Here is a 17,347-nt window from a genome sequence, read left to right as displayed (position 1 = left end):
TGTACCCTACATAGTGCACTACTGCAGACCGCCAGAAGGTTATAACTTCCATCTCCCTTCCCTACAAGTCAACAAACCCCATGTCCTGATCTGAAACCTGCTTCTCTCTCTGCAGCGTTACAGAATAAACAAGACTGTGATACTCTGTAAGCAGGAAGAACCTTTCTGTCGGGGGGAATTGAAAGGTGGGACCAACTCGACTTAACTACACAGCTACAATTTATAACTTACAAAAAATAAATCAGAATAATCTAACTCTCCCTTTTTCTTTCGCTCTGACTCTGTCCTGTTTGACTCCTCACCCTCCTGTTTGACTCCTCACCCTCCTGTTTGACTCCTCACCCTCCTGTTTCTCTCTGACTCTGTCCTGTTTGACTCCTCACCCTCCTGTTTCTCTCTGACTCTGTCCTGTGACTCCTCACCCTCCGGTTTCTCTCTGACTCTGTCCTGTTTGACTCCTCACCCTCCTGTTTCTCTCTGACTCTGTCCTGTTTGACTCCTCACCCTCCTGTTTCTCTCTGACTCTGTCCTGTTTGACTCCTCACCCTCCTGTTTCTCTCTGACTCTGTCCTGTTTGACTCCTCACCCTCCTGTTTCTCTCTGACTCTGTCCTGTGACTCCTCCCCCTCCTGTTTCTCTCTGACTCTGTCCTGTGACTCCTCACCCTCCGGTTTCTCTCTGACTCTGTCCTGTTTGACTCCTCACCCTCCTGTTTCTCTCTGACTCTGTCCTGTTTGACTCCTCACCCTCCTGTTTCTCTCTGACTCTGTCCTGTTTGACTCCTCATCCTCCTGTTTCTCTCTGACTCTGTCCTGTTTGACTCCTCCCCCTCCTGTTTCTCTCTGACTCTGTCCTGTGACTCCTCACCCTCCTGTTTCTCTCTGACTCTGTCCTGTGACTCCTCACCCTCCTGTTTCTCTCTGACTCTGTCCTGTTTGACTCCTCACCCTCCTGTTTCTACCTGTTTCTCTCTGACTCTGTCCTGTTTGACTCCTCACCCTCCTGTTTCTCTCTGACTCTGTCCTGTGACTCCTCACCCTCCTGTTTCTCTCTGACTCTGTCCTGTGACTCCTCACCCTCCTGTTTCTCTCTGACTCTGTCCTGTTGGACTCCTCACCCTCCTGTTTCTCTCTGACTCTGTCCTGTTTGACTCCTCACCCTCCTGTTTCTCTCTGACTCTGTCCTGTTTGACTCCTCACCCTCCTGTTTCTCTCTGACTCTGTCCTGTGACTCCTCACCCTCCTGTTTCTCTCTGACTCTGTCCTGTTTGACTCCTCACCCTCCTGTTTCTCTCTGACTCTGTCCTGTGACTCCTCACCCTCCTGTTTCTCTCTGACTCTGTCCTGTTTGACTCCTCCCCCTCCTGTTTCTCTCTGACTCTGTCCTGTTGGACTCCTCACCCTCCTGTTTCTCTCTGACTCTGTCCTGTTTGACTCCTCACCCTCCTGTTTCTCTCTGACTCTGTCCTGTTGGACTCCTCCCCCTCCTGTTTCTCTCTGACTCTGTCCTGTTGGACTCCTCCCCCTCCTGTTTCTCTCTGACTCTGTCCTGTTTGACTCCTCCCCCTCCTGTTTCTCTCTGACTCTGTCCTGTTGGACTCCTCACCCTCCTGTTTCTCTCTGACTCTGTCCTGTTGGACTCCTCCCCCTCCTGTTTCTCTCTGACTCTTTAGTCTGTAGTGTCTGTGCTGTAGCCTAGTAGTTGTCCCGCCCCTAGTGTTCTCGTCTCGGCAGTAGAGTGCTGGTCCAGAGGTGGTTCTACTGATGGAATGTACTAGGTTCTGTAGGTTCTATTCCTCAGATTTTAGCCTGTCTGTTTTTAGAACTAAATCAGGACATCATTTTTATTTTGTACCACTTCAATATGGTAATATGTAACACTTCACAATGTTTTTTTTTTTTCCACCCCTCGTTTGGTGTTTTTTCTCATCTGCTGATCACAAGTCTTTATATAAAATCTATGATTGTTGCACAAAAAACCCAACATAAAATAAATAAATAAAAACACTGCTAAACGAAAGCTATTTCAAGGTGGAGACCATCTGATCTTCTGTGTTCTGCTGAAAGTATTTTTTTGCTATTCTATTAAAATATATGTTTTTTTGAGAAAGAAGAAAAAGTAAAAATGTATTTTAAAATGTTTGATCTGTTTTTAAAAAATTTGTAGCACAAATAAATTTTAAATAAATGTAAAATTCTCTCGTTGATCTGCTGTGTCCAGCAGTCTTTAAAAAAAAAAAAAAAGTGTTTTATTTACATGAACTATAGCGCACATCACTACACAGCTGAAAACATGGCATTCTGAAAGGCGTTTTCCAAGATGTCTGCAGGGAGACGACATTCACATTAAACGCTGTACAAGGCCGCTGTACAAGGCAGCTAGCTGTACAAGGCAGCTGTACAAGGCCGCTGTACAAGGCCGCTGTACAAGGCAGCTAGCTGTACAAGGCAGCTAGCTGTACAAGGCAGCTAGCTGTACAAGGCAGCTAGCTGTACAAGGCAGCTAGCTGTACAAGGCAGCTAGCTGTACAAGGCAGCTAGCTGTACAAGGCAGCTAGCTGTACAAGTGACCCTTCAAACTGCATCATCGTGAGCCGTGCGGCTAGAACACATCTTACATTCAATCCCGACCCTTCTAGTTTACTTCTTCTTCTTTTTTTTTCTCTCTCAAAGAACGAGGACAAAGAGACGTTGTCACTTCCTGTCAACAGTTTATTAAATAGTCAATGACCCTGTGGTGCTTTAATAAGAGTATAAATATTGAAAAGTCATCAGATCGGAGACATGCTGCTTGTATGAAACGAGGACTGGTACAAACCATTAACACTATGAAGTACAAATTACAAGGTGAAATAAATAATAATGTCATTGTTATGTGTCGACCGACGCACACGAGGATATTGGCTTTAACTCCTTCAGGGCCTGTTTTATACCTGGTGCTAACATGTGTCCTGATCTTCTCCACATTCTGATTTGTACCTACGTTATTTATTTTCCAACCCAGGTGTGGGCGATTGTGATCTGATCTTTCCGACCAGCTGCCGAGGTCGTCATGGAGACGTATCTTTATGTTAAGAGTGTAAACAGATCTGGATTATTAAACTTTAAAGTCATTGCCGGGGGGGGGGGGGGGGCACTATTGACTCTAGGTATCAGCTTTACGCTGAAATAAACAAAGGCCATCGGTAAGATTAGAACCTGGGACCTTCTAGTCCCTATTCTACTGGTCTATCAGAGGCCTTGTCCACTGGGCCATCAGAGGCCATCAGTGGACAGCATTGCCCATACCTGACCGCCGGTCCAGCATCACTACTCTGGACGGTTCTGACTTAGAATACGTGGACAACTACAAATACCTGGGTGTCTGGTTAGACTGTAAACTCCCCTTCCAGACTCACATTAAGCATCTCCAATCCAAAATTAAATCTAGAATCGGCATTCCTATTTCGCAACAAAGCCTCCTTCACTCATGCTGCCAAACATACCCTTGTAAAACTGACCATCCTACCGATCCTTGACTTCGGTGATGTAATTTACAAAATAGCCTCCAACACTCTACTCAGCAAACTGGATGCAGTCTATCACAGTGCCATCCGTTTTGTCACCAAAGCCCCATATACCACCCAGCACTGCGACCTGTATTCTCTCGTTGGCTGGCCCTCGCTTCATATTCAACGCCAAACCCACTGGCTCCAGGTCATCTATAAGTCTTTGCTAGGTAAAGCCCCGCCGTATCTCAGCTCGCTGGTCACCATAGTAGCACGCGTCCCAGCAGGTATATCTCACTGGTCACCCCCAAAGCCAATTCCTCCTTTGGCCGCCTTTCCTTCCAGTTCTCTGCTGCCAATGACTGGAACGAACTGAATTTATTGCCTTACCTCCCTTATCCTACCTCATTTACATAGACTTTTTCTATTGTGTTATTGACTGCATGTTTGTTTATTCAACGTGTAACTTTGTGTTGTTTGTGTTGCACTGCTTTGCTTTATCTTGGCCAGGTCACAGTTGTAAATGAGAACTTGTGGCAACCTACCACCCAAGGCCTTTTCTTATTTGACTCTCGCCTGTAAACCCCGCCCACTGACATGTCACTGAGTTTTCATCCAACCAATGGCTTTGTTCTGCCAGTTCCCTAGAGGTCGGAGCTGCCCTCAGAACAACCTGCGGAAGCGGTCAGAAAGTGCTGATCACTAATCTTCTAATGGTCTAGAAATGTGGACGAGACCAGGACACAGGTTAGCATCAGCTATAAACAGGGTTCATGATGACATTCTTTCAGAACAATAGAACGTCACAATATTCTTCAATAGAGCATCAGAACATTCTTCAATAGAACACCAGAACATTCTTCAATAGAACACCAGAACATTCTTCAATAGAACACCAGAACATTCTTCAATAGAACACCAGAACATTCTTCATCAGAACATCACAACATTCTTCAATAGAACATCACAACATTCTTCAATAGAACACCACAACATTCTTCAATAGAACACCAGAACATTCTTCAATAGAGCATGTCACTCCAACAGTCCTCCACACAGAGTGTGGAAGGGCACATTGATATGTACATATAACCAAGCAGTTAGTACATACCATGTATATACTGTCAATGAGAGGCCAACATCATCATTTTGGGACAATTTCCCCATTGAATCTCAATGGTTCGGTCAGCAGATTGTTTAACGGTGGCCCCAGGTTTAAGGACAGATCAGAAAGATACAATCTCTTGGTTATAATATGAGTAAAGACGTGTTCACACACACGTGAACCTGCTTCTGAGTCTATTCCCCACAACATGTTTGATTGAATGCATTGTATTGTTGACTTCAGGGGAGGAGGGGAGGAGCATCGGACCCCAAACTAACTCCTGAGTCTATTCCCCACAACATGTTGGATTGAATGCATTGTATTGTTGACTTCAGGGGAGGAGCATCGGACCCCAAACTAACTTCTGAGTCTATTCCCCACAACATGTTGGATTGAATGCATTGTATTGTTGACTTCAGGGGAGGACAGGAGGAGCATCGGACCCCAAACTAACTCCTGAGTCTATTCCCCACAACATGTTGGATTGAATGCATTGTTGACTTCAGGGGAGGAGCATCGGACCCCTAACTAAATCCACTGTGCTTTAAAAGAACCCCGGCTGGAAGGGGTTAACGCTCGAGACTGATTGGTTAGACTTAGCTTCAAATCACTGACTATTCGCAGGTGATTGGTCAGAATGCCTTGGCAGTCATACTCAGAGACAATGGGAGTCAGGGGGGTTGTGTGTGTGTGTGTGGGGGGGGGGGGGGGGGGGGGGGGGGTTGACTCGGTACCTCCGCCAATCCAGGCAGGGCGTGTGTTACCGTGGTAACAGCGCAGTAAAGAACGTTAGAATGTCTCTGTTTTTTTAAGGTGTCTGTTGACTCCTCGTGTCCCGAAACTCCTGATCAATTCCTGAGTCTTCCCAGAGTGTTTTGGTGCTTTTGATCGATTCATTTGTGGGTTTTCAGTTTGTTTTTTTCCTCCAACCATCACCGTCTGAGTTCTGAGGAGGAGGCCGATGTGTGTGTGTGTCTGTGCATGTGATACTAGGGACTGAAGGAAAGCTCCGTCTCTCTCCCAGGAGAGTATCTCCTCGTTCCAGGATCTGTCCATCTTCCTGGAATCCCATCTCCTCGTTCCAGGATCTGTCCATCTTTCTGGAATCCATCTCCTCTCTTCCTCGTCTCTCCTGGTGGAGCTGTGGGGGCAGCGGTTCCCGTGGAGATTCCCGCCGTTCCCTCCAGTCAGCAGGACGAAGCGCTGATCTTCTCTGAGACCTCCAGGTCTGACTTGGCCACCAGGAAACGCAGACGTCCTCCGCCTAGACGAATCAGATCCACAGCACTGGAGAAGGGGGAGGAGCGGAGGAAAGAGAGACAGGAAAGGTGGAAGGAGAGAGGTAGAGTTGTATTACATAGTGATCACCACCTCTGGTATTCTGCTCCTATCAGGCTGGTCCCCCTAGTATCCTCACCTCTGGTAGTCTGCTCCCATCAGGCTGGTCCCCCTAGTATCCTCACCTCTGGTAGTCTGCTCCCATCAGGCTGGTCCCCCTAGTATCCTCACCTCTGGTAGTCTGATCCCATCAGGCTGGTCCCCCTAGTATCCTCACCTCTGGTAGTCTGCTCCTATCAGGCTGGTCCCCCTAGTATCCTCACCTCTGGCAGTCTGCTCCCATCAGGCTGGTCCCCCTAGTATCCTCACCTCTGGTAGTCTGCTCCCATCAGGCTGGTCCCGGTAGTATCCTCACCTCTGGTAGTCTGCTCCCATCAGGCTGGTCCCGGTAGTATCCTCACCTCTGGTAGTCTGCTCCCAACAGGCTGGTCCCCCTAGTATCCTCACCTCTGGTAGTCTGCTCCTATCAGGCTGGTCCCCCTAGTATCCTCACCTCTGGTAGTCTGTTCCTATCAGGCTGGAACCCCTAGTATCCTCACCTCTGGTAGTCTGCTCCTATCAGGCTGGTCCCGTTAACCGCTAGTATCCTCACCTCTGGTAGTCTGCTCCTATCAGGCTGGTCCCGTTAACCGCTAGTATCCTCACCTCTGGTAGTCTGCTCCTATCAGGCTGGTCTTGTTAACCACTAGTATCCTCACCTCTGGTAGTCTGCTCCTATCAGGCTGGTCCTCCTAGTATCCTCACCTCTGGTAGTCTGCTCCCATCAGGCTGGTCCCGTCAACCGCTAGTATCCTCACCTCTGGTAGTCTGCTCCCATCAGGCTGGTCCCGTTAACCGCTACTATCCTCACCTCTGGTAGTCTGCTCCTATCAGGCTGGTCCCCCTAGTATCCTCACCTCTGGTAGTCTGCTCCTATCAGGCTGGTCCCGTTAACCGCTAGTATCCTCACCTCTGGTAGTCTACTGCTATCAGGCTGGTCCCCCTAGTATCCCTCACCTCTGGTAGTCTGCTCCCATCAGGCTGGTCCCGTTAACCGCTAGTATCCTCACCTCTGGTAGTCTGCTCCCATCAGGCTGGTCCCGCTAGTATCCTCACCTCTGGTAGTCTGCTCCCATTAGGCTGGTCCCCCTAGTATCCTCACCTCTGGTAGTCTGCTCCTATCAGGATGGTCCCCCTAGTATCCTCACCTCTGGTAGTCTGCTCCTATCAGGCTGGTCCCCCTAGTATCCTCACCTCTGGTAGTCTGCTCCTATCAGGCTGGTCCCCCTAGTATCCTCACCTCTGGTAGTCTGCTCCCATCAGGCTCGTCCCTCTAGTATCCTCACCTCTGGTAGTCTGCTCCTATCAGGCTGGTCCCGTTAACCGCTAGTATCCTCACCTCTGGTAGTCTGCTCCTATCAGGCTGGTCCCGTTAACCGCTAGTATCCTCACCTCTGGTAGTCTGCTCCTATCAGGCTGGTCCCGTTAACCGCTAGTATCCGGTCTCCAATCCTCAGCCTCCCGTCAGACTCCGCCGGACCGTCTGGTATCAGAGTTCTGATATAGATCCCTGGAGCATTCAGAGGCGTGTGCTGGAGGAGGAGAGAAGTTTAGCCGTTTAAATGTTACCACCAGCTATGTTCAGCCAAACACTATCGCCGGGTGTACATTTGGTCTTTGAATAAGTGTGTTTGTGTGTGTGTGTGTGTGTAAATGAGTGTATAAGGCCGGGATTCAATGGGATGGTGGATTTAGACATACGCAGCATTTAAAGGTAATTTCCCATTGTGTCGTCATTTAAAGGTAATTTCCCATTGTGTCGTCATACGCAGCATTTAAAGGTAATTTCCCATTGTGTCGTCATACGCAGCATTTAAAGGTAATTTCCCATTGTGTCGTCATACGCAGCATTTAAAGGTGATTTCCCATTGTGTCGTCATACGCAGCATTTAAAGGTAATTTCCCATTGTGCTGACATACGCAGCATTTAAAGGTAATTCCCCATTGTGTCGTCATACGCAGCATTTAAAGGTAATGTCCCATTGTGTCGTCTTTTAAAGGTAATTTCCCATTGTGTCGTCAAACGCAGCATTTAAAGGTAATTTCCCATTGTGTCGTCATACGCAGCATTTAAAGGTAATTCCCCATTGTGTCGTCATACGCAGCATTTAAAGGTAATGTCCCATTGTGTCGTCATACGCAGCATTTAAAGGTAATGTCCCATTGTGTCGTCATACGCAGCATTTAAAGGTAATTCCCCATTGTGCTGTCATACGCAGCATTTAAAGGTAATTCCCCATTGTGTCGTCATACGCAGCATTTAAAGGTAATGTCCCATTGTGTCAACATACGCAGCATTTAAAGGTAATTTCCCATTGTGTCGTCATACGCAGCATTTAAAGGTAATTTCCCATTGTGTCGTCATACGCAGCATTTAAAGGTAATGTCCCATTGTGTCGTCATACGCAGCATTTAAAGGTAATTCCCCATTGTGTCGTCATACGCAGCATTTAAAGGTAATGTCCCATTGTGTCGTCATACGCAGCATTTAAAGGTAATTCCCCATTGTGTCGTCATACGCAGCATTTAAAGGTAATTCCCCATTGTGTCGTCATTTAAAGGTCATTTCCCATTGTGTCGTCATACCCAGCATTTAAAGGTAATGTCCCATTGTGTCGTCATACGCAGCATTTAAAGGTAATTCCCCATTGTGTCGTCATACCCAGCATTTAAAGGTAATGTCCCATTGTGCTGTCATACGCAGCATTTAAAGGTAATTCCCCATTGTGTCGTCATACGCAGCATTTAAAGGTAATTTCCCATTGTGTCGTCATACGCAGCATTTAAAGGTAATTCCCCATTGTGTCAGCATTTAAAGGTAATTCCCCATTGTGTCGTCATACGCAGCATTTAAAGGTAATGTCCCATTGTGTCGTCATACGCAGCATTTAAAGGTAATGTCCCATTGTGTCGTCATACGCAGCATTTAAAGGTAATTTCCCATTGTGTCGTCATACGCAGCATTTAAAGGTAATTTCCCATTGTGTCGTCATACGTAGCATTTAAAGGTAATGTCCCATTGTGTCGTCATACGCAGCATTTAAAGGTAATTCCCCATTGTGTCGTCATACGCAGCATTTAAAGGTAATTCCCCATTGTGTCGTCATACGCAGCATTTAAAGGTAATTCCCCATTGTGTCGTCATACGCAGCATTTAAAGGTAATGTCCCATTGTGTCGTCATACGCAGCATTTAAAGGTAATTTCCCATTGTGTCGTCATACGCAGCATTTAAAGGTAATTTCCCATTGTGTCGTCATACGCAGCATTTAAAGGTAATTCCCCATTGTGTCGTCATACGCAGCATTTAAAGGTAATTCCCCATTGTGTCGTCATTTAAAGGTAATGTCCCATTGTGTCGTCATACGCAGCATTTAAAGGTAATTCCCCATTGTGTCGTCATACGCAGCATTTAAAGGTAATTCCCCATTGTGTCGTCATACGCAGCATTTAAAGGTAATTCCCCATTGTGTCGTCATTTAAAGGTCATTTCCCATTGTGTCGTCATACGCAGCATTTAAAGGTAATGTCCCATTGTGTCGTCATACGCAGCATTTAAAGGTAATTCCCCATTGTGTCGTCATACGCAGCATTTAAAGGTAATGTCCCATTGTGTCGTCATACGCAGCATTTAAAGGTAATTCCCCATTGTGTCGTCATACGCAGCATTTAAAGGTAATTCCCCATTGTGTCGTCATTTAAAGGTCATTTCCCATTGTGTCGTCATACCCAGCATTTAAAGGTAATGTCCCATTGTGTCGTCATACGCAGCATTTAAAGGTAATTCCCCATTGTGTCGTCATACGCAGCATTTAAAGGTAATGTCCCATTGTGCTGTCATACGCAGCATTTAAAGGTAATTCCCCATTGTGTCGTCATACGCAGCATTTAAAGGTAATTTCCCATTGTGTCGTCATACGCAGCATTTAAAGGTAATTCCCCATTGTGTCAGCATTTAAAGGTAATTCCCCATTGTGTCGTCATACGCAGCATTTAAAGGTAATGTCCCATTGTGTCGTCATACGCAGCATTTAAAGGTAATGTCCCATTGTGTCGTCATACGCAGCATTTAAAGGTAATTTCCCATTGTGTCGTCATACGCAGCATTTAAAGGTAATTTCCCATTGTGTCGTCATACGTAGCATTTAAAGGTAATGTCCCATTGTGTCGTCATACGCAGCATTTAAAGGTAATTCCCCATTGTGTCGTCATACGCAGCATTTAAAGGTAATTCCCCATTGTGTCGTCATACGCAGCATTTAAAGGTAATTCCCCATTGTGTCGTCATACGCAGCATTTAAAGGTAATGTCCCATTGTGTCGTCATACGCAGCATTTAAAGGTAATTTCCCATTGTGTCGTCATACGCAGCATTTAAAGGTAATTTCCCATTGTGTCGTCATACGCAGCATTTAAAGGTAATTCCCCATTGTGTCGTCATACGCAGCATTTAAAGGTAATTCCCCATTGTGTCGTCATTTAAAGGTAATGTCCCATTGTGTCGTCATACGCAGCATTTAAAGGTAATTCCCCATTGTGTCGTCATACGCAGCATTTAAAGGTAATTCCCCATTGTGTCGTCATACGCAGCATTTAAAGGTAATTCCCCATTGTGTCGTCATTTAAAGGTCATTTCCCATTGTGTCGTCATACGCAGCATTTAAAGGTAATTTCCCATTGTGTCGTCATACGCAGCATTTAAAGGTAATGTCCCATTGTGTCGTCATACGCAGCATTTAAAGGTAATTTCCCATTGTGCTGTCATACGCAGCATTTAAAGGTAATTCCCCATTGTGTCGACATTTAAAGGTAATTTCCCATTGTGCTGTCATACGCAGCATTTAAAGGTAATTCCCCATTGTGTCGACATTTAAAGGTAATTTCCCATTGTGCTGTCATACGCAGCATTTAAAGGTAATTCCCCATTGTGTCGTCATACGCAGCATTTAAAGGTAATTCCCCATTGTGCTGTCATACGCAGCATTTAAAGGTAATTTCCCATTGTGTCGTCATACGCAGCATTTAAAGGTAATTTCCCATTGTGTCGTCATACCCAGCATTTAAAGGTAATTCCCCATTGTGTCGTCATTTAAAGGTCATTTCCCATTGTGTCGTCATACGCAGCATTTAAAGGTAATTTCCCATTGTGTCGTCATACGCAGCATTTAAAGGTAATTTCCCATTGTGCTGTCATACGCAGCATTTAAAGGTAATGTCCCATTGTGTCGTCATACGCAGCATTTAAAGGTAATTCCCCATTGTGTCGTCATACGCAGCATTTAAAGGTAATTTCCCATTGTGTCGTCATACGCAGCATTTAAAGGTAATGTCCCATTGTGTCGTCATACGCAGCATTTAAAGGTAATTTCCCATTGTGTCGTCATACGCAGCATTTAAAGGTAATTTCCCATTGTGTCAACATACGCAGCATTTACTTTGAATATGGTCTGATTTAACTCCGAACATTACCTTTAAAAAGTGCGTGGCAGACTTTTACATTTGATTTAACCTTCATTTACAGAGTGAGATCAGATTGAATCCTGGCCTCAATGTATATACACCTCCGTTGTGAGTGATCTCTAATGTTAAGAAACGTTGTGAGTGATCTCTAATGTTAAGAAACGTTGTGAGTGATCTCTAATGTTAAGAAACGTTGTGAGTGGTCTCTAATGTTAAGAAACGTTGTGAGTGGTCTCTAATGTTAAGAAACGTTGTGAGTGATCTCTAATGTTAAGAAACGTAGTGAGTGGTCTCTAATGTTAAGAAACGTTGTGAGTGATCTCTAATGTTAAGAAACGTTGTGAGTGGTCTCTAATGTTAAGAAACGTTGTGAGTGATCTCTAATGTTAAGACATGTTGTGAGTGATCTCTAATGTTAAGAAACGTTGTGAGTGATCTCTAATGTTAAGAAACGTTGTGAGTGATCTCTAATGTTAAGAAACGTTGTGAGTGATCTCTAATGTTAAGAAACGTTGTGAGTGATCTCTAATGTTAAGAAACGTTGTGAGTGGTCTCTAATGTTAAGACATGTTGTGAGTGATTTCTAATGTTAAGACACGTTGTGAGTGATTTCTAATGTTAAGAAACGTTGTGAGTGATCTCTAATGTTAAGAAACGTTGTGAGTGATCTCTAATGTTAAGACATGTTGTGAGTGATTTCTAATGTTAAGAAACGTTGTGAGTGATCTCTAATGTTAAGAAACGTTGTGAGTGATTTCTAATGTTAAGAAACGTTGTGAGTGATTTCTAATGTTAAGAAACGTTGTCAGTGATTTCTAATGTTAAGAAACGTTGTGAGTGATTTCTAATGTTAAGAAACGTTGTGAGTGATCTCTAATGTTAAGAAATGTTGTGAGTGGCTCTAATGTTAAGAAACGTTGTGAGTGGCTCTAATGTTAAGAAACGTTGTGAGTGATCTCTAATGTTATTACCTGGTACTTCCTGTATATAGCCATGTTATTACCTGGTACTCCCTGTATATAGCCATGTTATTACCTGGTACTCCCTGTACATAGCCATGTTATTACCTGGTACTCCCTGTATATAGCCATGTTATTACCTGGTACTCCCTGTATATAGCCATGTTATTACCTGGTACTCCCTGTATATAGCCATGTTATTACCTGGTACTCCCTGTATATAGCCATGTTATTGCCTAGTATCTGTATATAGCCATGTTATTACCTGGTACTTCCTGTATATAGCCATGTTATTACCTGGTACTCCCTGTATATAGCCATGTTATTGCCTAGTATCTGTATATAGCCATGTTATTACCTGGTACTTCCTGTATATAGCCATGTTATTACCTGGTACTTCCTGTATATAGCCATGTTATTACCTGGTACTCCCTGTATATAGCCATGTTATTACCTGGTACTCCCTGTATATAGCCATGTTATTACCTGGTACTCCCTGTATATAGCCATGTTATTACCTGGTACTCCCTGTATATAGCCATGTTATTACCTGGTACTCCCTGTATATAGCCATGTTATTGCCTAGTATCTGTATATAGCCATGTTATTACCTGGTACTTCCTGTATATAGCCATGTTATTACCTGGTACTCCCTGTATATAGCCATGTTATTGCCTAGTATCTGTATATAGCCATGTTATTACCTGGTACTTCCTGTATATAGCCATGTTATTACCTGGTACTTCCTGTATATAGCCATGTTATTACCTGGTACTTCCTGTATATAGCCATGTTATTACCTGGTACTTCCTGTATATAGCCATGTTATTACCTGGTACTTCCTGTATATAGCCATGTTATTACCTGGTACTTCCTGTATATAGCCATGTTATTACCTGGTACTTCCTGTATATAGCCATGTTATTACCTGGTACTTCCTGTATATAGCCATGTTATTACCTGGTACTTCCTGTATATAGCCATGTTATTACCTGGTACTCCCTGTATATAGCCATGTTATTGCCTAGTATCTGTATATAGCCATGTTATTACCTGGTACTTCCTGTATATAGCCATGTTATTACCTGGTACTTCCTGTATATAGCCATGTTATTACCTGGTACTTCCTGTATATAGCCATGTTATTACCTGGTACTCCCTGTATATAGCCATGTTATTACCTGGTACTTCCTGTATATAGCCATGTTATTACCTGGTACTCCCTGTATATAGCCATGTTATTGCCTAGTATCTGTATATAGCCATGTTATTACCTGGTACTTCCTGTATATAGCCATGTTATTACCTGGTACTTCCTGTATATAGCCATGTTATTACCTGGTACTTCCTGTATATAGCCATGTTATTACCTGGTACTTCCTGTATATAGCCATGTTATTACCTGGTACTTCCTGTATATAGCCATGTTATTACCTGGTACTTCCTGTATATAGCCATGTTATTACCTGGTACTTCCTGCATATAACAGTTATTGTTGTTCGTTATTCACTGTGTATCTATTCCTTGTTTACATGTGTTAGTCTACACCTGTTGTTTACATGTGTTAGTCTACACCTGTTGTTTATAAAGCATGTGTTAGTCTACACCTGTTGTTTACATGTGTTAGTCTACACCTGTTGTTTACATGTGTTAGTCTACACCTGTTGTTTACATGTGTTAGTCTACACCTGTTGTTTACATGTGTTAGTCTACACCTGTTGTTTACATGTGTTAGTCTACACCTGTTGTTTATAAAGCATGTGTTAGTCTACACCTGTTGTTTACATGTGTTAGTCTACACCTGTTGTTTGCATGTGTTAGTCTACACCTGTTGTTTACATGTGGAAAAATCCCATTTGAGTTGCTTTTACTCACCAGTCCGTCTATGAGTCCCATGCCCAGTCCGTAGGGTCCCTTGTTCAGCTCCACTACAAACACCAGACAACACTCATCATCAGGTAGCAGGGCCTCGGGAGGCACGGGGAAGGGGAACTCACATAAACTACCTGTAGAGAGGACACACACTACAGCTAGACACACACACACTACAGCTAGACCCACACTACAGCTATATACACACACTACAGCTATATACACACACTACAGCTATATACACACACACTAGAGCTAGACATACACACTACAGCTATCCACACATAACACAGAACAACTGACACACAGCTACAAGGCAGTCCCACACACACAGAACAACTAACACACCTGGCAGTCCCACCTGGCAGTCCCACACAAGGCAGTCCCACACACACAGAACAACTAACACACACAGTGAACGACTAAACAGCAGACAGCTCAGACTACGGGGCGGCAGGTAGCCTGGCGGTTAAGAGCGTTGGCCCGGTAACCGAAAGGTCGCTGGTTCTAAATCCCTGAGCCGACCAGGTGCAAAATCTTGAGCAAGGCACTTAACCCTGATTGCTCCTGTAAAATTCCTCTGGATTAGTGTCTGCTAAATTACAACACTGTGAAAAAGACATGCAGTACTGAACACTGGCCACCAGGGGGAGACATGCAGTACTGAACACTGGCCACCAGGGGGAGACATGCAGTACTGAACACTGGTCACCAGGGGGAGACATGCAGTACTGAACACTGGTCACCAGGGGGAGACATGCAGTACTGACCACTGGTCACCAGGGGGAGACATTCAGTACTGAACACTGGTCACCAGGGGGAGACATGCAGTACTGAACACTGGTCACCAGGGGGAGACATGTAGTACTGAACACTGGTCACCAGGGGGAGACATGCAGTACAGAACACTGGTCACCATGCAGTACTGAACACTGGTCACCAGGGGGAGACATGCAGTACTGAACACTGGTCACCATGCAGTACTGAACACTGGTCACCAGGGGGAGACATGTAGTACTGACCACTGGCCACCAGGGGGAGACATGCAGTACTGAACACTGTCACCTGGGGGAGACATGCAGTACTGAACACTGGTCACCAGGGGGAGACATGCAGTACTGAACACTGGTCACCAGGGGGAGACATGCAGTACTGAACACTGGTCACCAGGGGGAGACATGCAGTACTGAACACTGGTCACCAGGGGGAGACATGCAGTACTGAACACTGGTCACCAGGGGGAGACATGCAGTACTGAACACTGGTCACCAGGGGGCGACATGCAGAGTTTATCAGGGAATAACAGCAGTACTGACCACTGGCCACCAGGGGGAGACATGCAGAGTTCATCAGGGAACAACAGCAGTACTGACCACTGGCCACCAGGGGGAGACATGCAGAGTTCATCAGGGAACAACAGCAGTACTGACCACTGGCCACCAGGGGGAGACATGCAGAGTTCATCAGGGAACAACAGCAGTACTGACCACTGGCCACCAGGGGGAGACATGCAGAGTTTTATCAGGGAACAACAGCAGTACTGACCACTGGCCACCAGGGGGAGACATGCAGAGTTCATCAGGGAACAACAGCAGTACTGACCACTGGCCACCAGGGGGAGACATGCAGAGTTTTATCAGGGAACAACAGCAGTCCTCTCAGTTACATTGCCAGTCAGATCTCATGTTACGGTGTATTTCATATAGATTAAAAGTCAAAAGGTATTATATTTCCTGATATGTTGCCTGTACAGGAGGTTATATCCTCAAGTCCATTGCTCATTTTATTTATAAATGTATATGTTACATTCTGTAAAAAACTATATCGCTGTAAATATGTCAGTCAGGTCCATAATTATTGGCACCCTTGATAAAGATTAGTATAATAGAAAGATAGGGGAAATATTATCGGCACCCCTGATTAGTATAATAGAAACATAGGGGAAATATTATCGGCACCCCTGATTAGTATAATAGAAACATAGGGGAAATATTATCGGCACCCCTGATTAGTATAATAGAAACATAGGGGAAATATTATCGGCACCCCTGATTAGTATAATAGAAACATAGGGGAAATATTATCGGCACCCCTGATTAGTATAATAGAAACATAGGGGAAATATTATCGGCACCCCTGATTAGTATAATAGAAACATAGGGGAAATATTATCGGCACCCCTGATTAGTAGAATAGAAACATAGGGGAAATATTATCGGCACCCCTGATTAGTATAATAGAAACATAGGGGAAATATTATCGGCACCCCTGTTTTCAATACTCTGGCACCCTCTGCTTGCCAGGATAATGACACAGCCTTTTTCTAAAGTGTTTTATGAGATTGGAGAACACTGGGATCTTAGACCGTTCCTCCAGACAGAATCCTACCAGATGTTTGATGAGTTCTAGAACACACTGGGAGGGATCTTAGACCGTTCCTCCATACAGAATCCTACCAGATGTTTTATGAGTTCTAGAACACACTGGGAGGGATCTTAGACCATTCCTCCATACAGAATCCTACCAGATGTTTTACGAGTTCTAGAACACACTGGGAGGGATCTTAGACCGTTCCTCCATACAGAATCCTACCAGATGTTTTATGAGTTCTAGAACACACTGGGAGGGATCTTAGACCATTCCTCCATACAGAATCCTACCAGATGTTTTATGAGTTCTAGAACACACTGGGAGGGATCTTAGACCATTCCTCCATACAGAATCCTACCAGATGTTTTATGAGTTCTAGAACACACTGGGAGGGATCTTAGACCATTCCTCCATACAGAATCCTACCAGATGTTTTATGAGTTCAGAACACACTGGGAGGGATCTTAGACCATTCCTCCATACAGAATCCTACCAGATGTTTTATGAGTTCTAGAACACACTGGGAGGGATCTTAGACCGTTCCTCCATACAGAATCCTACCAGATGTTTTATGAGTTCTAGAACACACTGGGAGGGATCTTAGACCATTCCTCCATACAGAATCCTACCAGATGTTTTATGAGTTCTAGAACACACTGGGAGGGATCTTAGACCATTCCTCCATACAGAATCCTACCAGATGTTTTATGAGTTCTAGA

General features: G+C 44.6%; 1 protein-coding gene across 1 annotated transcript in view; it reads right to left on the bottom strand.

The window, feature by feature from the left end:
- Positions 1-1,608: 1,608 nt before the first annotated feature.
- Positions 1,609-17,347, bottom strand: part of radil (Ras association and DIL domains) — an 86,526-nt gene continuing 70,787 nt past the window's right edge. The window contains 3 exon segments of the mRNA XM_090194744.1: positions 1,609-5,879; positions 7,362-7,501; positions 14,262-14,392. Coding sequence (XP_090050870.1) covers positions 5,780-5,879; positions 7,362-7,501; positions 14,262-14,392 — 371 coding nt within the window. The 3' untranslated portion in view covers positions 1,609-5,779.

This window comes from Oncorhynchus mykiss, chromosome 13 (genome assembly GCF_057628025.1).
Source record: "Oncorhynchus mykiss isolate SJ-2025 chromosome 13, ASM5762802v1, whole genome shotgun sequence".
In the NCBI taxonomy this organism is placed as follows: Eukaryota; Metazoa; Chordata; class Actinopteri; order Salmoniformes; family Salmonidae; genus Oncorhynchus; species Oncorhynchus mykiss.
This window is presented reverse-complemented; position numbering and strand designations above follow the sequence as displayed.